This window comes from Puma concolor, chromosome D3 (assembly GCF_028749965.1).
Source record: "Puma concolor isolate L17-30 chromosome D3, mPumCon1.1.hap2, whole genome shotgun sequence".
Classification (NCBI taxonomy): domain Eukaryota; kingdom Metazoa; phylum Chordata; class Mammalia; order Carnivora; family Felidae; genus Puma; species Puma concolor.
In genome coordinates, this window is record NC_141678.1 from 10,283,209 (window position 1) to 10,306,781 (window position 23,573).

Here is a 23,573-nt window from a genome sequence, read left to right on the forward strand (position 1 = left end):
GGACAACGGCGCAGAGGCCCTGAAGTGGGAACGTGGAGTGTGCGTGCACGTTGCACCATCAGCAAACAGTACTGTCGGAGAGGAGCAGGCAGAAGGGGAATGTGGGTGGAGTGACACAGAGGAGCGAGATGACACGGGGTCCGTGGGCCCATGGGTCCGTGTAGCAGCATTGGCTTTTACTTGGTGACAGAGTGTGAGGAGGGTTCTGAGCACAGGAGGGATGTGATCTTGCTGGCTGCCGCATGGAAGGCTTTCTGCAAGGGGGACATAGAGGCAGGGAGACCCGCAGAGAGGCACATCACAGGAGCCAGAGCAGGTAAATGGGAGTGGCTTGGTTCAGGGTAGCAGCCGTGGAGGTGGTTGGGTTCTCGAGATATTTTGAAAGTAGAGTCAACGCATCGTGTGGTTAAGGCAGAGCTGAGGCAAGGATGTGGTGAAGGTTTTTGGCTCGAGCAGTTGGCAGGATAGAGTCATGGTTTACCTAGACGGGGAGGCTGGGAGGAATGGGTTTGAGGGCAGGTAATCAACTTTCATTCTGGACTTGTTAAAATTTGAACTGGTAGACATCTGATGGCGGTGCGATTATTCATATGGTGTTATGGGTGGGATTGTACTAGAACGTTCCTTTTTCTTTTTTTTTTCAACTTTTTTTTTGGGGGGGGGGACAGAGCGAGACAGAGCATGAATGGGGGAGGGGCAGAGAGAGAGGGAGACACAGAATCGGAAACAGGCTCCAGGCTCCGAGCCATCAGCCCAGAGCCCGATGCGGGGCTCGAACCCACGGACCGTGAGATCGTGACCTGGCTGAAGTCGGACGCTTAACCGACTGCGCCACCCAGGCGCCCCTAGAACGTTCCTTTTTCATTTCACCTTACTAACACTCCTCAGTTCCCAGCCTCAGGATCATTTTCTCAGGGAAACCTTCCTGGATCCCCATGCCCGTGCCTGGATGGGTTCTTGTTACAGGTGCACTAGCAGCAGCCCTTTCCTTCATACTACCTGCTCTCCTTGGAGTTCATGGGCACTCCGTGTGGCCGTTGTTTTCACGTTTGTCTCTTGTTCCGTGAATTCGCAGAAGCAGATGGCGTTACTAGGTCTGTCAGAATAAAGAGAGGTTTTTGCTCAGATGCAACTAAAGGTGATCAAATAAAGAGATACACTTTGATCCTGCTATTTTAGGTGTGCTGTGTGCATATTATCTAAGAGAAGAACCCAAAGCAGTCCGTGGGCCCCACAAAGACAGGTAGTCCTGCCTGGTTTCCTGTAGTCCTGGTAGAGACTCCAGGGGAGCCTGGCACACCATAGACAGAAAGGATGTATTTGGGCTGAGTGTTGAATACAAGTTGTTTTCAGGAGAGAGAGGGAGAGAGGGAGACAGAGGGAAGGGGGGAGGGGGGAGGGAGAAAGGAAGAGAGACGAGGACGGGTGGGGGGAAGAGTGAGAAAGAGAGGGGGAGAAGGAGAGGGAGAGAAAGTGGTATTAGGTTTAGATGCTTTGCATATATTCAATAGGGAATGGCTTTCTGATGCTTAAAAAGTATGGAGGAATGTTCCTGGCTTTGCTTGGAGATGTTCCTCTTTACTACCCTGCAGTTTTCAGGTGGAGGCCCTGCTTGAGGGCTGTGAATGCACATTTCGGTCTTCGAGACCCATCTATATACACTTGCGCAATAGGGTCTAATTCAGGGTGGCAGTGATGAATTTCAGAAAAATTTTAGCTTTGAATCTCCTGTTTCTGACTTACACACACACACACACACACACACACACACACACCCCACAACACACACCCATACAAACCCCACGCAACATCATATTCACTGGGGTTATTTTTTCCCAGCACTTTAAAGCCTGTTTGCCTTAGCAATTTGATTTTTGTTTAAAGCCCATCCTCCTCCCATTACGCAAGCCTCTCTCTGTCGTGGTCTGAAGCTGTTTTCCATTCGCACGGGCAGCGCAGTCACTTCCTTGACAGCTACACAGATGTCCTGGACCCTCGGCCACTGTGCCATCTGACGTGCCTCCAGGAGGAGCTAATGCCTGCCTTCAAGCCCACAGGCTGGTTCGATTTCTTTCAAGTGATTACATCCTGCTCAGGGGAGCTGTAAATTCTGCTTCGAGACAGTTAGGCTCTTATGGAAACAAGACTTTAACAGCACCCCAAAGCTGTGTCTAGAATAATAATTCTTGCTGGCGATCTCTAGCAGAACTCTTCCCCTTGGTGGCCAAGCCCCACCACGCTTCACCACAGCCCCTGAGTAGGGCTCCAGCCTTGGGCTGCAAGTGCTCCAGGCTGCAGTCCCGCGCCGCAGCCGGGATTTTCCACGTAGGTCCCAAAGCTCCCAGTTGCTTGAATAGAAGAGCTGCTGCCTTCCCGTGGGCAGAGCTTTGCAGCGGTTGGAGGTTTCATTCGGCAAGCGAAACGTTCCGTCCTGGAGAAGTTCCTTTGTTTCCTTTGGACTGCTTCTCTTCCAGCGTCTCTCTCTGTTCTGTTCTTTGCCCCTCCAGTGTCAGGTTTTCCTTTTTAGAGTCATTTCAGTTTGCCAGAGCCGCTTGACGTCTTTACAGAGAGTAAGAGCCGAAGGTGCTCTCGGGCACTTTCGCGTCTCTGTGTCACCTTTCCCTTTGGCCCCCAACCACCTTTGCTTCTCCCTGCGTCTGCCGTCATCTCCTGTCTTCTTCACCAGGTGGGCCTGCGCTGTGGCCATTTCTTCTGACCTCCTGCCTCCTTTAACCTCCAACCGTGACTGCTTCCACCATCACTGAGCCAACAGGCGGAAGGCCGCAGTGGCTTTGTTACTGTGACACGAGTAGTCTTTGCTCTAGCCTCTTTCTTCCGTGTGCTGCCTTTGAGACCACCATCCAGCTCCTCATTCCCACAGTGTTCTTTCCTTGGTTTCTCTGGCCTGCAGCAGCACACACCTGGTTTATTCCTTCTTCCTCTTCCTGTGCCTCTTGCTGGCCGCTGCCTTTTCCTCTTCTGACTGGCTAACTCCAGCGGTTCTCCACAACGTGGTCGGGGCCCTCCGCTCATCTTGCTTGAGGTTCGCTCTTCGTTGGGGAGCACATCCATTCTTATCGTATCCTGGTTCCCCCTAAGTTTATCTTGCTTCTGAGCTCTGGTTTTGCCTTTTAAATGATGCCTTCCATATTTCTTCACAGTTCTGTCTCTTCAAATTTGAGCATTGAAGACAGGAGCCTACTATTTTCCCCTTTAAACCAAATACCCCCTCCCGCCCCCTTTACTGCCCCGTGTCTGGCACTCATGCTATTTATCTTTGGGTGCCGTGGGCTGGAATCCTCAGAGCCTCTCTCAATTCCTCTTTGTCCCGTTTCTGCCATACCCTGCCATTCACCAAGTGCTGTTGATTCTTCTTTCCTAATGTCTTTCTGCTCTTAGAGGGCGGAGGGAAACGCGTCTGTTGTCTACTTGGTGCCGCATTTGGGGCATCAAATGTCATCTCATTGCATCCCCAGGCCTGTGGGGTAGGTGGAGTAACCTGTGGGCATGCTGAGAAGTCAGGGCACCTGCTCAGGGCCGCCCAGGGAGGCATTCGTGGAGACAGGAGTTCATCTGACACCAGAGGTACAGGCTCTCGTCACCCCAAGAGACACGAACTGTTCTTTTCCCCTCTGCCTCTCACCCTCCGTTTACCCTTCAGGTGAACCTGCACTCAGCATTTCTCCTGTCTCTCTTCTGCTCAGAAACCATCAGTGGCTCCCTGTTTCCTACGTGAGACACAGCATTTTCATTTTGACCAAGAAACTAGAGCCCAAAAAGAAGTGAGAAACTTGTCCCCAGGGGCCAGATGGTTGGCTGTGGTGTGAACTTCGTGTGTCAGAACCTTGTCACTCAGCTGTTGAAGATTCTTCTGCCTGGTTTTCAAGGCCCGCCATCATTTTTCTGACTCTCCACATCTAACCCCATTTGCCTCCACTTCTTGGCACACAGCTTCTAGACTCATCGACCGGTCTCCTTCACCCTGAAGAACTCTCGCCTCTTAGCCACATTGCTTGCCTTCCCTAACTTGCTGGGATGGCTTCCTTTCCTCCTTGGACCTGTCTAAATCCTTCACCTGCTTCAGGCCTTAGCTCCTCCCAGAAACCTGCTTCGGTTCGTTTTCATGGATCTCACTCCCTAGACTGCACACCACATAATTAATTCCACACTTAATTATAGATTTGTCTTGTACTGCTTGCTGCAGTTTTGTGTGTCAGAACCTGTTCTCCCCCGAGGCACCATGCCTTTTAATTCATTTTCCTACTTGCTCTCCACCTTCTGGGAGGACGGGGGCGTCTGGGCTTACAGCAGGCACCGGGAGGGGAACCAGGTCTTGGGTTGATTTTGTCCGTCACCTTCCTAAGTGCTTATCCGTCAGTTGGGACCTTCTCTGGCGCTGAGAGTCTGCAGCTGCTCCTTCGTGCCTGGGTGGTGCTGAGGACTCGTTCAGGACAGGCTGCCCAAATCCCACAGCAGAGAAACGGCGACAGGCTGTGCGGCGTGGTATCAGGATGCGGGGGGCTTTCACCCGCCCGTGGCGCCTGGCGACACTGCAGAGCTTGCAGCGGAGGGGACGGGATGAGAAATTGCAGCGTCCTCTGCACACAGGACGGATGCCAGAGGAACACAGAGGGTCATTCAGACCGGGTAGCAGGCCTGGTTTCGGATCCTGCCCAGGTGGTTACCGCTGTCCTAATAATCATTCACGGCGTCAGGGCCAGGAGCCCACCTGCCTGGCAGTCTTGCTCCGCTCCCTCTCTGTCCTTCGGGAGGCTGCAGCCAAGAGTGGGGTGGGGGCAGAGCCGGTAGGAGCTTTTACACTTCTAGCTTTTATTTTGTTCATGAAAAACCTTCTGTTATTGAAGCTTTTGAATACCCCAAAGTAGAGAAGATAGTACGATGGACCTTCTCTTCCCCTACCCGCACCCTTGACACTTGCAAACGTTTCGCCAGTCTTGTTTCTCCATCCCCACCCCTCCCTTACCCCATGCAGTATATACGCCCTTGTAGTTCTGTTTTTAAAGGCAAGGTAATTGTGGTTTGCTCTGGCCTTGATGGTTGCTGGTGTTACTTTTGTGATTTGTCCCCGTTGCCTGGAACAGTGCAGGCAGAATGGTCACTGGGCCCTTGTCATTGTGGTACCTGGGGATGCGTGGTTCTGCCAGTGTGTTTCCTGCCTGTCTGTCTCTCCTTGAACCTGCTCCTCTGTTTGGATTCCTGACATTCTGGTCAAGAGCCAGGTCCAGTGGCTTTCAATCAGGGCTTTTGAAGCCTTGTGGGGGTCCCATTCGGTCATTATAGTGACTGGGGACGCTGCCCCTGGCATTTAGGCTGGGAGGGGCCCCGGGGGTGGGAAGCAGGAGTGTTCCCTGGTCATAAATGTCAGGGGATGGTTCTGCACGTGAGCACTTGTCCCATCCACAGTTGGTCATGCTCCTGGGCACTTCTTCTTCGTTTTTGTTTTTGTTTTTGTTTTTTTAAGATTTTATTTTTTTTTTTATTTTTTTTTTTTAATTTTTTTTTTCAACGTTTATTTATTTTTGGGACAGAGAGAGACAGAGCATGAACGGGGGAGGGGCAGAGAGAGAGGGAGACATAGAATCGGAAACAGGCTCCAGGCTCTGAGCCATCAGCCCAGAGCCCGACGCGGGGCTCGAACTCACGGACCGCGAGATCGTGACCTGGCTGAAGTCGGACGCTTAACCGACTGCGCCACCCAGGCGCCCCAAGATTTTATTTTTAAGTCATCTCTACACTCCATGTGGAGCTCGAACTCACAACCCTGAGATCAAGAGTTGCATGTTCCACTGTCTGAGCCAGCCAGGTGCTTGTAAATATGCAGTGTGGATCAGGGAATTGGCTTCTCTTGGTGCTTTTTAAGACTTAAAATCTGATACAATCCCTTTGGCTCTAGATCTGTTTTGACTCATGCAATCAGGCGATGGTAACTAACCTCTGGCACATTTTGAGGGTTCGGCATTTGATCCAAACTCTTTGTGGTGTTACTTGGGGAAAATGGGATCTTGCAGCCTGCATCCCAGCTTTACGTTGTCCCTTCTTCTGCCTGTCATTATCATTAGCATCCCTGCCACTGCCCAGTGGAGAATGGGGCTGGAGACACTGTGACATTTAGCCTGACAGGTCGTTCGCAGCTTTTTTTGTGTGCCACCGGGACTGCTGGGGAGGAGGTTGTGGAAGATAAACCATGGAAGGGTTGTGACGTGCAGGGGCCGGCTCGCTGGATAGTCTTCTGCTTCTTCCGGCCATCAGCCTGGCGCTGGGGAGGAAGCACCCCATAGCAGGTGGCAGCTGATTGTCTCGGGTGCAGTTGGGGAGCCTCTGCAGGCAGAGCAGGGAAAGTCGCCCTTCTTTTTATTTCAGCCTCACTCTGGATGGAGGGCAGCCTTCCACTGTGGAAAACGAAATGTGTTCAGACAACTTGGGCCCCAGGCACAGATGCGAATGGGCTAATGGGCACTAAGGAAGGAGCTGGGGGGAGAGACACACAGTTGGTCATTACTAATTTGTGACAACTGCCAGCCGCTGCCAGTTAGCACCGACTGTGCCTGGGACGCAGGCGCTCTGGAGCTTGTCCATTCTGGAAGACCCTGGGGCCCAGAGGCCTGTCTCAGCCTGTGTGCTGTTCAGACCCCAAATCCGCATGAAAGAGGCGATTGGTAACTTGATACAGGGTTGGGGGAGCCCCTGGCTGACCTGAATAGATGGTCCAACCAATGTGCCGTGTTTTTGCACCTTTTGTAGTAATCTCCCTTAACTCTTACACTGACCCTGTGGGGTAGGTAGTTAGGATTTTCCCCACCTTATACTCGAGGAAGCTGAGGCATAGACAGACTGGCTGAGGTTAGAGGCAGAGAAGAGGAGGAGCGTGAGTTCTGAAAAGCTGGAACTTGGTTGCAGGCCGGGGTAGACACTGGAGCCTGAGCAAGGGAGGGTCTGGGTGAAATTTGCCTTTTATAGAGACAGCTCAGGCCTGTGCCTCCGCCAGCAAAGCATCACGCGAGGTATGTTTCGTAAGTGAGCACTTGAACGCGTCACTGTCAGGTTTGTTTTGAATCAAGCAGCTTATTATTTCCTAGCCACCCCCACCTTGTAGCTTTTGTTGATGTTGTTTCTCTTCACTTGTTTGGCTTTTAAGTGCTTGAGTCAGCTTGTAGAGTTTGGGCTTCTTTTTGAACCTCACCTTAATGTCTGAAAATCAAGACTGAACCTTCTTCTCCTAACACAGCAGTGTTGCTCAGTAAGACTGGCTCACAGTTCAGAGGAAATGCCAGCTCGCAGAAGGCAAATGGCCTTAATTACTTAATCCGAGCTCCTTTTAAGAATTGGAATGACTGTCTCATCATCCGAGGTCTGTGTACATTGTAGTTTAGTCCTCCTGGGTTTCAGCCGGGGACCGACTTTTGTTATGAGCTGTGTGTCAAGCCCAATTATTGCATTTTCAAACTGAGAGCCAAATAGCAATTTAAAATCTCGACTTTGATACCTGTCTGTGAAATTCAGATAAATGAAATGGAAATCTAGCGGGCCACTGTGCTATGCAATATTGACTGTTGCTCCTTATAGAAACCTCGATGGGCTAACCATTTTGGAATTTATATATACATGTATAGCGCACATATATTTTCTTCTCTTTATTCAGTGTCCCTTCCACTTTCTTGATTTGCCATTTTTTTAAATGTTTATTTATTTTTGAGAGAGAGAGAGAGAGAGAGAGAGAGAGAGAGAGGGAGCGCGCGCGCGAGGGGGAGAGGGGCAAAGAGACAGAGGGAGACACGGAATCTGAAGCAGGCTCCGGGCTCTGAGCTGTCAGCACAGAGCCCAACGTGGGGCTCGAACTCATGAACCGCGAGATCGTGACCTGAGCCGAAGTCAGATGCTCAGCCCACCAGGTGCCCCTTGATTTGCCCATTTGTGAATTCCGCTTACACATTAGACTTTTTAGAAACTAATGGTCCTTCAAAGAGGTACTTCTTGTAATTTTGAAAATAAAACCTTAACCCCTTGAACATGCTTCTGCCTGGCTTGTGCACCTTCATGTCTGTTTCTGCAGCTGGTCCTTCTCGCTTCCCCACAACCCCTCTTCTGCCGGGGCTAGCCCCTCTGTGGCTCTCTCAGATCGCGTTCCCCACCTCCTTTCCCTGAAGGGGAGTCCCTCCTGACCACTTGCTCTAAGAGCCTGACATTCCCTTCCTTACTCCCTGGCTGGGGAAAACGTAGGGAGTGGGTGTTTGTGTAGACACAAGCAGACTCACGCTGCCTGCCTAGGGCATAGGGTTTCTGGGATAGGAGGAGCAAAGCTTGCATGTCGTGATCCAGTGGTACCCAGTACCACTTCTACTGTATCCGAATTTGAGAGGTAGTATGTGGCTTGCTCTGAATTAAACGATGGTAAAAGTAGGCAGCAGATCATAAAGTCAAGAGCATGATCACAGCCATTATTTATATGCTCTACACCAACGCTCATTGGCTCTCAGTCTTTTTTGTTTAAGTTTATTTATGTTTTTCAGTAATCTCTACATCGAATGTGAAGCTCGAACCCACAACCCAAGATCAAGAGTCACACGTTCTTGTGATTGAGCCAGCCAGGCGCCCCAACTTTCGTTCCTAATAATTGTTATTTTAAAAGGTTTCTTAGGGGTGCCCGGGTGACTCAGTCGGTTAAGTGTCTGACCTAGGCTTGGGTCATGATCTCACAGCTCATGAGTTCAAGCCCTGTGTCGGGCTCTGTACTGACAGCTCAGAGCCTGGAGCCTGCTTCACATTTTGTCTCCCTCTCTCTCTGCCTCTCCCCGACCTATGTCCTCTCTCTCTGTCTCTCAAAAATAAATAAACATTAAAAAAATAATAAAAGGTTTCTTTCCTGGCATGCCTGAGTGGCTCAGTCGGTTGAGCATCTGACTTTGGCTTAAGTTATGATCTCACAGCTCATGAGTTCGAACTCCGCATTGGGCTCTATGCTAACAGCTCAGAGCCTAGAGCCTGCTTTGGATTCTGTGTCTCCCTCTCGCTCTGCTCCTCCACCACTTGTGCTCAGTCTCTCTCTCTCTCTCTCAAAAATAAATAAACATTTTTTAAAAAGTTAAAAATTTAAAAGGTTTCTGTCCTAATAAATATTTATCCACTAAAAACTTAAGGCAAAAAAAAAAACAAAAAAACAAAAAAACAAAGTTTAAAAAAATGAAGAAAAGGCTTCATAATTCTAGTACCCTGAAAAAAAAACACTCCCATTCCTTTTTTGGTATATATCCTTTTGCCATTTCTCATATACATAGGCTAATGCAGACATATGGCTTATGTAATACACTGTTTTGGAAGTTTGATCTTCTTTTCACTTAATGTTTACTCTGATCATCTTTTCAAGGCATTAAAAATTCTCCAAGAACATTAAAAAAAAAAATTTTTTTTAACATTTATTTATTTTTGAGAGACTGAAAGAGACCGAGCACGAGCAGGGGAGGGGCAGAGAGAGAGGGAGACACAGAATCTGAAGCAGGCTCCAGGCTCTGAGCTGTCAGCACAGAGGCCAACACGGGGCTCGAACCACAGAGGCCGACACGGGGCTCGAACCCATGAACCGTGAGATCATGACCTGAGCTGAAGTCGGACCCTTAACCGACTGAGCCACCCAGGCGCCCCAAGAACGTTTTTTTTTAATGGTCGCAGAGCACCCGTTTGTGTGAATTAATGGTAGTGCTGTCCAGGCCGTCCTTTCTTCTTGGAAATTGTTCTTGACATTGTTGACATGGCGTTAAGATGAGCATATCTGTAGCTGTTGTATGCAACTCTGAACATTTCCAAGGATAACGTTCCTAAAACAGAAATGCTGAGCCAGGATTTTTTTTTTTTTTTTTAAAGCTTTCGACATGCAATAATATTTACTTTTTTTCCTCTCCAGACACTACAGCAACAGGAGTGCAAACTTCTCTACAGCAGAAAAGAGGGTCAGAGACAAGAAAATAAGAACAAAAATAGATATAAAAACATCCTACCCTGTAAGTATTTAATATTCTGTCCAGTAATAGTCACTCTTGGAGAGTTGGATTCCTCGGCGTCCCTGTAACTTTTCCCAGGGGCTCCGTGTCTTCTTAGCAGAGCCGAGGCCTTAGGCTTTTTCGATTGTGAGCAGTTTCCAAAATCATCAAATGCGGTGGGAAAGGATGATGTCATTCACTGAGTTCCTGTGATGCTCGTGCTGGGTAAAATGGCCACCAGGCGGTCTTGAATGTGTCATTTCCTTTTGTTAATTAATTTTGTCTGCCTAAGAATGAGAATCTCAGGGGAGCCTGGGTGGCTCAGTCGGTTAAGTTGTCCGACTTCAGCTCAGGTCATGATCTCATGGATTGTGAGTTCAAGCCCTGCATTGGGCTCTGTGCTGATAATTCAGACCCCGGAGCCTGCTTGGGATTCTGTGTCTCCCTCTCTGTCTGCCCCTCCGCCACTTGTGGTCTGTCTCTCTCTCAAAAATAAACATTTAAAAAAATTAAATTGGAGCGCTTGGGTGGCTCAGTTAAGCATCTGACTTCAGCTCAGGTCATGATCTCAGGGTTCATGGGTTCGAGCCCCACGTCGGGCTCCGTGCTGACAGCTCAGAGCCTGGAGCCTGCTTCGGATCCTGTGTCTCCCTCTCTCTCTGCCCCTCCACCACTCACGGTCTGTCTCTCTCCATCTCTCAAAAATGAATAAATGTTAAAAAATTTTTTTTTTAAATGTTTAATTAAAAAAAAAAAAAGTGAGTATCTCAGGGCTTGCCATCTCCCAGGGGCAGGCCACACCATGACCCTCAGAGGTCCCAGACTTGTGTCCTTGCACTGCGCTGCTCGGCCCGTGCGTCTTGGGAAGACACGCCTCTGTCTGGGCCTCCGTTCCCTCTTCTGGGGAACAGGCAGCCTCCTCCCAAGGACCCGAACTGCTCTGCTCCCTGATCCTCTGAGCTCGAGTTACAGGGGATACAGGTACATTCTGCTTTGCTCCGAAGAGGACCCTAAGGGATTCGTAAAGCACTTAATTACCCAGATGCTGCCTGGTAGAGCCAAAGTTGAGCCACAGGGAACGAGAGGAAGGATGGAGGCCTGTGGCGAGGACCCTAGAGATGGCACTAAACGGCTGTTGTAGCGCGCGTGTCCTGAGGGCTGCTCTGTACCGGACTCTGCACCTGTGTCACTTAATTACACCACATGTGCACAAAGTGGGTGTTCTTATTCTCCTGGTTTTCTAGACCATTTTAGCAAGATCCCAACGGGAGAACTGGCACAGGAGCCCTCACAGTCTCTGCTCTGAGCACCACGCTCTTGGAGGGATCGCCAGAGCGGGCTGTGCAAGGCGGCCCGCTGGGGTGAAGGGAAGGAACATTTAGAACTTCTCTTGATTTATATCCTGTGTCTAAAAAAGAAAGAAAGAAAAATTTAAATCTGACATACAGATTGATGGCAGTGCATGCATAATGTATTTACCAAACTTAAAAATAGGGCTTGTTTGTATATACATGTGTATATATTTCGGTGTTCAGAAACTTCACAAAGTTTATTGGGATGCATGAGCCAATTTGGTGAGCATTGCTCTCATGTCTCATTGGGTCCAAGCCATTATGTCAGGTATCGTAAATCTGTCGTGTGTGTGTGTGTGTGTGTGTGTGTGTGAGAGAGAGAGAGAGAGAGAGAGAGAGAGACAGTCTTGCTCTCTCTGCGTACATATGGACGCATACATGATACATATGTCCATCACATCCAAACGGTTATTTGAAATGTGTGTAGATGAGGATGGGAGAAAATGCAGCCATTCATAATAGTGAGAAAAGGCAATAGGAATTTGCAGAGAAATCAGTCTGAGCCACAGCATGGTCCTGATGACCTTGGGGCAGCCTCATCCTGTTTATGTCTAAGTTTTCCTTTCTGCTCAGGAGGCCTAATGGAACTCATTAGTGAGATGCAGGGATGTAGGAAAAGGCAACAGGAACAATCATCTGCAGTTATGTGAAGAGAGTATCGTTGCCTTTTCCTCTCTTAAAGGTCCCAGTCAGATGCTTCCTCTTGATTAACGTCTTATTTCTTTAGAGATGGGGAGCGTAAGACATACAACTATATCACTAATTCCCATTATAAGATAAGTTGCTTAGGTAGAGTGCTCAGATTTCTATACCACTAAGGTACTTTTTTATTTTTATTTATTTTTTTATTTTATTTTTGAGAGAGAGACAGAGTACAAGCAGGGGAGGGGCAGAGAGAGAGGGAGACACAGAATCCCAAGCAGGCTCCGGGCTCTGAGCTGTCAGCACAGAGCCCGAAGCGGGGCTCGAACCCACGAACCGTGAGATCATGACCTGAGCCGAAGTCAGACGATTAACCGACCGAGCCACCCAGGTGCCCCCCAATAATGTACTTTTGTACAGAATTTGGTCAGCTGACACTATCAAAATCTTATCTGCTAGATGTTGTAGTTCAGTGTGCTTCATTAAAAAAAAAAAGCCACCAATTTTATTATGGAAAGTTTCAAACATATTCAGAAGTAGACAGAACAGTATAAAGAACCACACATACCCGCTGCCCAGCTCCCAGCGTTGTCAACTCATACCTAGTCCTGTTTTATTTATACTCTGCTCCGCTCCTCCTCTCCCCCCATATTATGTTAAGCAAATCTCAGACATCATGTCATTTATCTATACTTACTCTTGCTTTGGTTTTAAAAAAAACTTTTTGTTTTGAAATATTTTTAGACACAAGAAGTTATAAAAATATACAGAGGGCTCCCACGTACCCTTTAGCTTCTCCCAGTGGTAATATCCTGTATATCCACAGCACATAATCAAGACCAAGGAATTGCTGTTGCTACTTTGTTCTTCTTAAAGACCGCATTATGAGGCATCATGTGGTGTTTGGATCATTGTTGTGCTCATTTAGGATTTAATTTTTTATGTGGTTTTATCATTAAGTGAATAAAACTTGGACGAGGTTGAGGATTAACTATTTTGAAATGACATGTCCTGAAGAGGAATGAGTACTTTTTGACTGTGGTCTCTTTTTCTTCCAGTCGATCATACCAGAGTTGTCCTCCATGATGGTGATCCCAATGAGCCTGTTTCAGATTACATCAATGCAAATATTATCATGGTAATCTTTGCTTTCTGCCATGTTTTCTGACCAGGCATTGCTAGCCATCTTTTGTGTTTTGTATTTCTTGTGACCTGAAAGCAACTTTCCAATGATTAAAGGAATTTCTTCCTAAATTTCTAGCCTGAGTTTGAAACCAAATGCAACAATTCAAAGCCCAAAAAGAGTTACATTGCCACACAAGGCTGCCTGCAAAACACGGTGAATGACTTCTGGCGGATGGTGTTTCAAGAAAACTCGCGAGTGATTGTCATGACGACGAAAGAAGTGGAGAGAGGAAAGGTACACTCCACGCTCTTCTGATGAACTGTGAAGTATCAGACATGTCAGGTTGACCATGTTAACAATTGAATAAACAAATTAGGCTTACTCTGACCCTCTGGAGGAAAGAGAGTAGAAGAAATGTGATTACAACAGGCTTTGGTGTAGTTTTCTTTATGTTCCTTCTGCTTGGGGTTCATGGAGCTTCTTGGATCTATGGGCTTTATAGATTTCTTCAAATTTGGAAATGTGTATTATTTCTTCAAACATGGGACACTAGTTACACGTGTATTAGGTTGCTTGACGTTATCCTGCGGCCCATGGAGACTTTGCTCATTTTGCTTGGCTGTCTACCCCCTGCAAAACACGGTGAATGACTTCTGGCAGATGGTGTTTCAAGAAACCTGCCCCCTCCCCTCCCCCCTCCCCCCCCCCCCCCCCCCCCCCGGTTTCATTTTGGACGGTTTGCTTTGGTGTATGTCCTCAGGTTGATTTTTTTCCTTCTGTGGTGTATCATCTGCTGTTAGGACTATTCGGTGTGTTCTCTTTTCATCTTTCATCAGATATTATCTTTTTCATCTCTGTAAGTTTTATTGTTTTGGGTTCTTTTTATATGTAAGAATCTCTTATTATCATTATTATTTTAATTTTTAAATTTCATTTGAATCCAAGTTAGTTAACATATAGTTTAATAATGATTTCAGGAGTAGGATTTAGTGATTCATCACTTACGTATAACACCCAGTGCTCTCGTCCTAACAAGTACTCTCCTTAGTGCCCACCACCCATTTGTTTTTGTTTTCGTTTCAAGATTGTTTTTGATTTAATGTTTATTTATTTTGAGAAAGAGAGAGAGACAGTGCGAGCAAGGAAGGGGCAGAGAGAGAGAGGGAGACACAGGATCTGAAGCAGGTTCCAGGCTCTGAGCTGGACGTGGCCCGTCCAGCTCTGTGGATGAGCCCACAGAGCCCGACGTGGGGCTTGAACTGATGAGCTGTGAGATCATGACCTAAGCCAAAGTCGGACGCTTAACTGACTGAGCCACCTAGGTGCCCCTGTTTTTGTTTTTAATGCCGTCTATGTCTCTCTTTTTAACTTACACCTTTTGGACATATGGAGTATATTTGTAATAACTGTTTTAATGTCCTTCTTACTAATTCTATTATATATGTCTTTTCATTTTTCCTGTTTTTTAGTTGTCTGAGGTGGAAGGGTAAATCCAATCCCTGTTACTTTATTGTATCCAGGAGCAGAAGTCCAGAAGGGAATGTGAAAAGCCCCATCTAGTACCTTCAAAGGATTGGAGTACTAACAAGTAGTGATTTCACTGGTCATATAAATCATACTTATCATGACTTGTAGACATCTAAAAATTATTTGAAGGGGTGCCTGGGTGACTCATTTGGTTAAGTGTCCAACTTTGTAGCTCAGGTCATGGTCTCATGGTTTGTGAGTTCGAGCCCTGCGTTGGTCTCTGTGCTGACAGCTCAGAGCCTAGAGCCTGCTTCGGATTCTGTGTCTTCCTCTCTCTGTCCCTCCTCCACTCGCACTCTGTCTGTCTGTCTCTCTCTCAAAATAAATAAACATTAAAAAATTTTGTAAATTATTTAGAATTATTCAAGCATATATTTATGTAAATATCCAAACACATTATCGTTATGATTAAAGTTGCCTTTGTCACCATCCCTTGGCCACCCATTTGAAATCCCTGTGACCGGTGCAACGTGTATTCTTCCATGCTGTCTTCTTGGCATTTACATACATACGTGTATGGGAGGCATTACTGTAGACATAACATACCAACATTTACGTATGTGCGTGTATTTATGTACCTGTAGGTGCCTAATGAAGTCTATAGTACTAATTTCTGAAAAATACCGTATGTAAAAGTATTTTCATACATGAATTTTGTTGTGCATTTTGGGCCCCACCGAAGTGAATGGTTGAATATCTACTGTTAGTACATATTGGCCTCTTTCTTTTTGGTAATTGCATGATTTTCCATGGTAAGGATATACCGTAATTTATTTCACCATTATGTGTTGAGCATTTAAGTGTTTCAGTTTTTGCTCTTAACAAGCAGTGCTGAAGTGAATAATGTTATTCTTGCTTGTGTATGTGTGCGTGTGGCAGATGTTTCTCTAGGGTAGATGTCAAGAAAAAGAAATGTTAGGTCATAGGGTATGCATGTTGTAAATTCTAATAACTTCTGCCAAACTGCCCCCAGAGTGTTTGTCCCCGTGTACACCCCCCCTCCCCAGCTGTCTATGCCAAGTACTCCTCTCCCTACACTTTCTGTGACCTTTCCGGTTTTTAAAAATTGTAACATCCCACACCTACAGAGAAGCAGACAGATCTCACTGAGTAACAGCTCTGTGCATTATCCCAAAGTGAGCCCATCCATGTGGGTTTTTAAGTTGGAAAAGTTCTGTGTTTTTGTGTTCTAGTCAAAGTTCTTTTGTAGTTACACTTTAAATGGTTTGCATAAAATTTTCATGGAATATAGCAGTCATCTGCAAGTTAAACCTAAGACAGATGGGTGATTTGGATCTTAGTGCTCTAATGTAATTCTCCTATCAGTTTTGAAGGGCAGTGTGATTTTGTAAGATTTTCATCATTGTGCTAACTAGTTTCAGCACTTCTGAAAACCTTTGAGGCTAGATCTGGTCCCTGTGAAACAAAGGCTTCCTCCAGCAGCTATGTGCAGTAACATGAGATGTTCTTGAATTAATGGACAGGGTAAAACGTCTTCCTAGTTTCTGCTTCAGGTGACTGTTACCTGCCCTACGTGTAGAATGGAAAACTGAGCCCTCTGTCCTGCCTTTAGTCCGCTTCATAGGAGGCTACCTCTTCTCAGGGGACCAGGGGGCATGAAGAAAGGGTTCTTGGGTCACTTCAGAGGAATTAGTTTACGTCCCTTTCAAGAAGGGCTGCCGAAAACTCCTAGAATAGACAGACACTGGGCTAAATCACTCTGCCCCTCTCCTCACCTCCGCCCCCACGTCTGCACCTGCTTCCCGAATATGCTTTTTAGTCCCAGATGGAGAGGATAATGGACATATTCTCTCCACAGGTGGTTCTCACAACCTGCTCTCTCAGGTCCCTCCCACCCTCCCACCATTGCACAGGAGAAAACCCAGATTCTGAATTCCTTTTGATTCCTGGGCTTTAGTTTAAAAACTGAAGCATTAGCTCTCACATTGTAGAATTTGTCTGCCAAAGTCTGTGTCAGAGTTTGGAAAACTAGGAGGAGGGCCGCAGTAGTCTGCTGATAATTCAAAGTCAGCTGAAATGTTTTCGGAGTTATGATTTAATTTTTTGTTCTCTGTTGAGTCTCTTGAGCAGCCAACAGTCACAGAATTGATTGGCCAGCAACAGCACTGAGTACCATTAATATTAAAAGTGCTTATTTGAGGATAATAAAAATTGTATCAAGTCTGTCAAAGAGGTATTTGGATCTACAGAATACTGAAGAGAAAGCTGAATTCGGAATAATAATAAAAGACCACGTAAGCCATTGCCAGGCAAAAAAAGTTGCACCGTCTGTTAATACTTCTGGTCAACTTCCTTCTGCCATGTTCCCCCCTGCCCTCCCTTTTCAATTAATCATTGACTTTGGGGATGCCTGCAGCTGCTCTCTTATTCATAGTTTTATAACCGAATTTCTTTGTCTTCCTAGCACGAAAGCTAAATTTCTCTGGCTGATGTCTCTTGGTTTTTCAATAGGTATCTTGGTGGTTGTGGAAAGTCCACTCCCAGAAAAAACCAAAACGCAAAAACATCCTCTGCCCAGGACACATCACCAATTACATACAGACTCATCTCTCATTGAGCTACATATCTTCCTCTTTGGCAACAAGAATGATTTACTTGGTGCCATGTTTTTCGGTTTGTCTGCTCTGAAGCCAGCAGCTATTACGGGCTTGGCGTTCCCAGGCACCCAGTTAAGCGAAGGTGACGTGTGTAGTAGGTATCAGATGGATCTGGATATAGAAAAAGCAGCTGGTTCAAAACCGCATCGCTGCCTTTCGGTGCTGGAGCTATTCACACTTGGGTTAGATAAGGCACGGAGTCCTCCTACGCGGGTACGGAAGCGAATCAGACAGTGTGGCTCTTTGGGCAGCCCATCCATTTCTAGAGTGATTGCTTGGCTCCCCTGTGGAGTGACAGGCAGATCCCTGGAATCCAGAATTTAGCGGTGGCTAGGCAGAACCCTCAAACTGGCTAGGCCCTCACTCTGCGTCTTTGGTTCCTTAGAGGTAAATAAACAATCCTTGACCCTCTTTTCACATGCATCTTAGATCAGACGACTCTGCCAAGGCTGACTTCTCTTCCCCCTTTCTCCCCGGCTTTCCAAGCACCTGCTTTTTCTTATTCGAACTTGTTTTTCCCTTTCTTTGAAACTCTAACAGATGCCAGACAGGGCATTTTCTTTAGCTTGGTTATTAAGCAGGACTCGAACATTTATTTTCCGCTGGTTTGGGCTTTTCATTTCAGAGTTCACAGAGATTAACTCTTTTTTCTGATCCCTTCCAGAGTAAATGTGTCAAATACTGGCCTGACGAGTGTGCTCTAAAAGAATATGGGGTCATGCGTGTTAGGAACGTCAAAGAAAGCGCCGCTCATGACTATACGTTAAGAGAACTTAAACTTTCGAAGGTTGGACAAGTAAGTATATTGTCGTATTTTAGAGACTTTGGTAGCTGGTTATGGTGTGCACGAATCCAGGGTCATGGGGTTACCCACGTTTGCATGTATCCCTGCTCTCGTTCGCTCACTGGTCGGGTGCTTTCTGTGTACCAGATGCATACTGGTACAGTGGCAACAAGACGGGTGCAGTTCCTGCCCTCAGGGCCTAAGGAGACGGAAGGTTAAAAAATAAACAACCAACTAAGCTTTCCGATTGTGCTCAGTCTACAAGGGCTCCAGGACGTTTCGGTAGAAGTGACTGGGTACCAGAGATGGAGTAATCAGGGAGATTGCTGTATCAGAGTAACCTCTCTAAGGCTGTGTCACTTGAGCTGAAGGTGGGGGAGCCAGGCACCTAGAGCGTCTGGAGAGGAGTGTTCCAGGTGTGGGAGCAGCAAGTGTAAAGCCCCTGAGGCCTGTTCAGTGATCAGATTCCAGGGCATCAGATCTTAACCGCACGTGGTTTAAGTTTGTTGCTGAAGTGACTAACTTTACAAAACGGTGTTGGATTTGGATTCATTTTCATTTCATGATGAGAGGGGACTTACTTTCTCAAGGCCTTTTGGGGACACAGAGGCGAATGAAGCCTTTGTCCTCAAGGAATTAAAATCGTGTAGCCGTGAGAAGCCACAGGAACAGATAGCCGCGCTGCAGAGCGGACGCGGGCTGTAACAAATCCGAAGTGCATGGAATTGCAGAGGCTGAGCGTCCTTCCAGCCGGGGCGTCAGGGAGGCTGTCTCAGAAGAGGCGGGGCTTTTCTGAGTGAGGTTTCCACCGGAGAAGACGATGGAGAGAGGGCTCCCAGAGGGAGGTGTCCCCGTGAGCCCTGGCACTGCAGTGCAGATGGAAGGGGAGCGGGATTTACGGGGAGTGAAGGCAAGTGAGGGATGGAGGGGATAGACTGGAGAGAGGCCGGGACCAAGTTGGGAAGTCTTAACCCTCATGTTAAGAAATGCGAACTCCATGCGGTGGTTAGCCCGGAGCCCATGACGGTGATCGCGCCAAGCGAACGCACACACTGAGCCGCGTGCCAGGAAGGTGTCTGACAGCCTCGGGTGGGGAGGCCAGGCCGGGTGGCCCGAGTGGCCAGCACGCCTGTTAGGAGGCCGCTGCGGTGGTCCAGGTCTGACGGCCTCCCCTCTAGGTCAGATCCCAGGGACTCTGGCAGTTGGTCTTTCTTGTTGTGCTTCTTATTCCCGCCTTTGGAAATGAATAGCATGTAATATGCCAGGACAAACGTGGGAGAGGAGTGACGGACATGACGGATGCCTTGAGGTGGCGCCTGCGGGACGTGGGGCACAGTTGGGCAGTTGGAGGAGGAGGAGGAGGAAGAAGAACCAAACGCAGCGGGCGGTGGTGCTGTGACGAGGCCAGAAACGCTGGCAGAAGGTGTGCAGGATGGCAGGGCTTGAATCGTCCAGGTGAAAGGTGGCACGGTGGACAGAAGGGGACCTCCTGGAGGTAACTGAGTAGAAGGGGTTTGGCGACAGCGTGGACAAGGGTCGAGGCCGGCGCTAAGGATGACCGCCAGTTTTCTAGCGAGAGCGTGGGGTTGGTGGCCGTGGATTTGAGGGGGGAGGGAGGGTCAGCAGCCTTCTGGACACACAAATTGTGAGATGCCTTTGAGACGTCAAAGCGAAGATGGCAGGGAGGCAGGAACGGAGGTTGGGCGAGGAGAGAGGTGGGACCCAGAGCATCGTGGTGGGTGGAGGGTTCGTCCTTCTGTGACAGCAGAACGGGAAGAGGAGAAGGTGGCCACAGATGCGGGTAGAGGGGCTGAAATGGATTTTCTCTGTGTTCTCTATGAGGCCAGGCCATCAGCTGGGAATCAGAGACGAGCTATGTGGGAAGGTGGAAAAAGTATTGACTGGTAATGTAGTAATAGCAGAGATGAGGGGAATCCAGCACGATTTCGGGCAGTGCTGAGCACCCTGTTGAGGTGGCGAACGTGAACACTTAGTGACACCAATCCCTGTTCCTTAGGTACAAAACAGAGAAGGTGGGTGGTTGGTTTTGCCCAGGCTTGGGGCTTTTCCCGGGGATGGAGTGGATGGAGTGAGGGTGGAGGGAGGGGAGGGATGCAGTGGAGGGGATTGTCAGCATAGTATGTGGCGCCCAAGCCCAACGAGGGGGCAGGGGGAGGCGGGTGGAGAGCAGACGAGGGCCCGGCAGTCTGCTGAGTTCCACGAGGTGGTCAGGGGACCAAAGCGAACTGGAAGCCCGGCCAGTTGCTGGAACTTCTGATGTCAGTGGGGGTGTGGTTCTGCTGATGGTGGGGTGGGGGGAGGTTTACTCCGCTGCAGAGATGGAGAGAGAAGCTGGAAAAGCACAGCAGAAGCAACAGAAATGAAAGAGATTTAGGGGACGCTAGCCAGAGATTCCACGTAGGTGTGTTCAGTTTTAGAGCTAACCGCCCATCTTTCTGTTATCAGGCGTTTCTGAGTAGCAGGTGGATTTTTCTTCAGTTTTAGTAATAAACCATCCATATTCTTGTTAACAGAGATTTTTGAACAACAGGTACAGGAAAGTTTGGCATTTGGATTTGTATTTTATACCCGTGGATTCAGGTGCTGACACGGGACAGACTATTTCTCCAGAATTGCTGGTCATGTGTTACCTGCTTTTTATATAACACGTTACATTTTTTCTTTAAAGTGCTATGACACGATCTCATTTAAACTCCTAACTGCCTGGCAGAGATCTCTTGGGACAGAGGTTACCAAGGAGGAGGAGCATGGATGTGCAGGGCAGCTGGGTCTCATTCCCTGACTGTTCTGTGACCCATGTGGCCCCTGAGCCTTAGCAACTGGTAACATTAAGAAAAATTTTTATCGTGGCATCGGTAAATTAAATGCACGTACTTCAAGAAAAGCTCTTAGTTCTGGTTCCTATTCCTTGGATGTCTTGAAAGTCACTGGTGGTGGACCCTGGCTTAGTTACTCTCTCTTTTCAAAATCTCCTTTAAAATGTCAGTAGCTTGGGTTGCCTTCAGATCTGTAGTGCGAACATGTAGCAGTGAACAGAGCTGCTACAATGGCCTCATCTGGGTAGATCCGGAACGCGGTCTTCTGTACTCTTTTTTTTTTTTTTTTTTAATGTTTATTTGTTTTGAGAGAGGGGGAGAGGAAGAGCGAGAATCTGAAGCAGGCTCTGGTGCAGAGCCCGATGTGGGGCTTGGGCTCCCGAATCGTAAGATCATGACCTGAGCTGAAATCAAGAGTCGGACGCTTAACCAACTGAGCCCCCCAGGCAGCCGGTCGTCTGTAGTCTTGACCTTTATTAACGGCCCCTCCCCTTAGACGAGCATCAGTGGCTGAGTCTTTTGCTGCTGCCAAGTAGTGGCTGTGTGTTTATCGGTCTTGTTCAATCCTCACGGTAGTTATTGGGAGAGAGCTTATTATTCCCATTTGCAAGTGAAGAAATTGATGCTTAGAGATGTCTGGAGACCACAGTGATAATGAATGCTGGGATTTGGGCCTAAAACCCAGCCTTCTGATTGCAAAGCCTGTCTTTTTACCTACTTTGCACTACACAGAAACTTAAAATACCGTGATACTATAATAAAAGTGGATGTTTTGGGGGAGGGAAGGAGGGCTGGGTATAAAAAGAGAAAGAGGCAAATGTGTCTTGAGGGGATAGCTGTTTTCTCATCTGCTGGGAAGAGAGCCCCAGGACCCAGGGGCCTCGGTTGCCTCTGGAGTTGAGCTACGTGTGGATGAGGAGGGAAGGAGGCATTGCCTGCCGCTGAGGATTCAGAGAGGTGATGCAGGTTGTAGCTTCCTGAGGAACGCGTTGCTATACTGGACATTTTGGTTTATGTCAGAAGCAGAGACTTGCCTCCAGGGCTGCTCAGCCAGATCCAAAAGGAGGAATGATCTGGGAAACTTGTAAAGATGACCTTTAAATGGAGCAGTTGGCTCACATCGGCTCTGGGAAAGATCAGGATGGGGCGATTCCTCAACCCCTTGATTTATTTAATTCTTTTCTGGTTTTTCTTGGCTCTACTCCAGGGGAATACAGAGAGAACCGTGTGGCAATACCACTTTCGGACCTGGCCGGACCACGGAGTGCCCAGTGACCCCGGGGGCGTGCTGGACTTCCTGGAGGAGGTCCACCATAAGCAAGAGAGCATTATGGACGCGGGGCCTGTGGTAGTTCACTGCAGGTGACTGGCCCCTGCCACCTCTCCAGGCTGCAGCCTGGCCTGTCTCTTAATGCCCAGGGCTTGTTTTTACCTACCCACCCCCAGCTCTTTACCTGTGAGAAAAATTTAATCTCTGTTCGAGGCATGCATAAACTGCACTGAGGGACACTTTGCCCCGAGAGTGAATTTCTCCTAGGTCCTGTGGGACTGCCAGGTATTGGTGGTAGCAGGGCAGAGGGGGGAGCATCATCCTTATCCTCAGGGAGCCCTTATGTAGTCTCGTAATGTTTGCTTGTTTTTCCATTTTATTTATTTCTGTTTATTAAAAATATTTTTTAATGTTTATTTTGAGAGCAAGAGAGAGAGTATGCACAGGGGAGAGGGAGAGAGAGAGAGAGAGAGAGAGAGAATCCCAAGCAGGCTCTGTGCTGACAGCCATGGCATGGGGCTCGCACCCACAAACCATGAGATCATGACCTGAGCCGAAATCAAGAATCGGATGCCCAACCGACTGAGCCAGCCAGGTGCCCCCAGTTTCCTTTTTTAATATAGTGACTTAGGATTCATCACTTTAATGTATTCTCTTCTGCCACAGAAATAAGGTGCATGTTTTCCCGATAATATACTTGTTTACTTTCAAGGTTTTGGACCACTCCCCACACAGGCCTCTGAAGGCCACGCTCATGGCCTCTCGCCACAGTTTACAGCCTCTAGTGCCCACATCTGGGCTTCATGGTTTTGCTGGGGCAAGTTTAGTTTCCCAGATCTCATCCATGTGTTGGACAAGTAGCTGCATGTGAAACTTAATTCCCTTTTTAAAAAGCTGTTGGGGCGCCTGGGCGGCTCAGTCGGTTAAGCGTCCAACTTCGGCTCAGGTCATGATCTCATGGTTTGTGAGTTCGAGCCAAGCATCGGGCTGTCTGTTGACAGCTCAGAGCCTGGAGCCTGCTTCAGATTCTGTGTCTCTGTCTCTCTTTTTGCCCCCTTCCCTGCTCACGCTCTGTCTCTCTCTCTGTCTCTCCCTCTCTGAAAAACAAGGAAACAGTAAAAAATTAAAACACAAAAAGCTACTGTTTATTGAGCACTTGCTGTGTGCCGGCCTCTGTGCTTTGTGTTTTCCATACATTACTAATGTTTGATGTACATTACAAGCCTGTAAGGCATATACTATCATCCCCATTTCACAGATGAGGAAACTGAGGGCCCAGAGTGTATGGGACTTGCCTCAGGCACGTTGTACAGGAGAAGCCGGGCTCCAAGTATAGGTTGGACTAATTCCCAAGCCCTCTTAGCTAATCTATTCTCAAATACAAATAGACAATCTTATAAATACTTCTAAGAGCAGACATCGTTT

The 23,573-nt window shown here is 47.8% G+C and overlaps 1 protein-coding gene across 2 annotated transcripts in view; it reads left to right on the forward strand.

The window, feature by feature from the left end:
- The window catches only part of PTPN11 (protein tyrosine phosphatase non-receptor type 11), an 80,392-nt gene that overhangs the window by 39,708 nt on the left and 17,111 nt on the right, over positions 1–23,573 (forward strand). The window contains exons 7-11 of one of the 2 annotated variants that reach the window (XM_086681736.1): positions 9,917–10,013; positions 13,045–13,124; positions 13,248–13,406; positions 17,922–18,053; positions 22,074–22,240. In XM_086681736.1, the coding sequence (XP_086537862.1) occupies positions 9,917–10,013; positions 13,045–13,124; positions 13,248–13,406; positions 17,922–18,053; positions 22,074–22,240 (635 nt within the window). The remainder of the gene's footprint in view (positions 1–9,916; positions 10,014–13,044; positions 13,125–13,247; positions 13,407–17,921; positions 18,054–22,073; positions 22,241–23,573) is intronic. The other variant, XM_025933483.2, reaches the window with a different exon arrangement.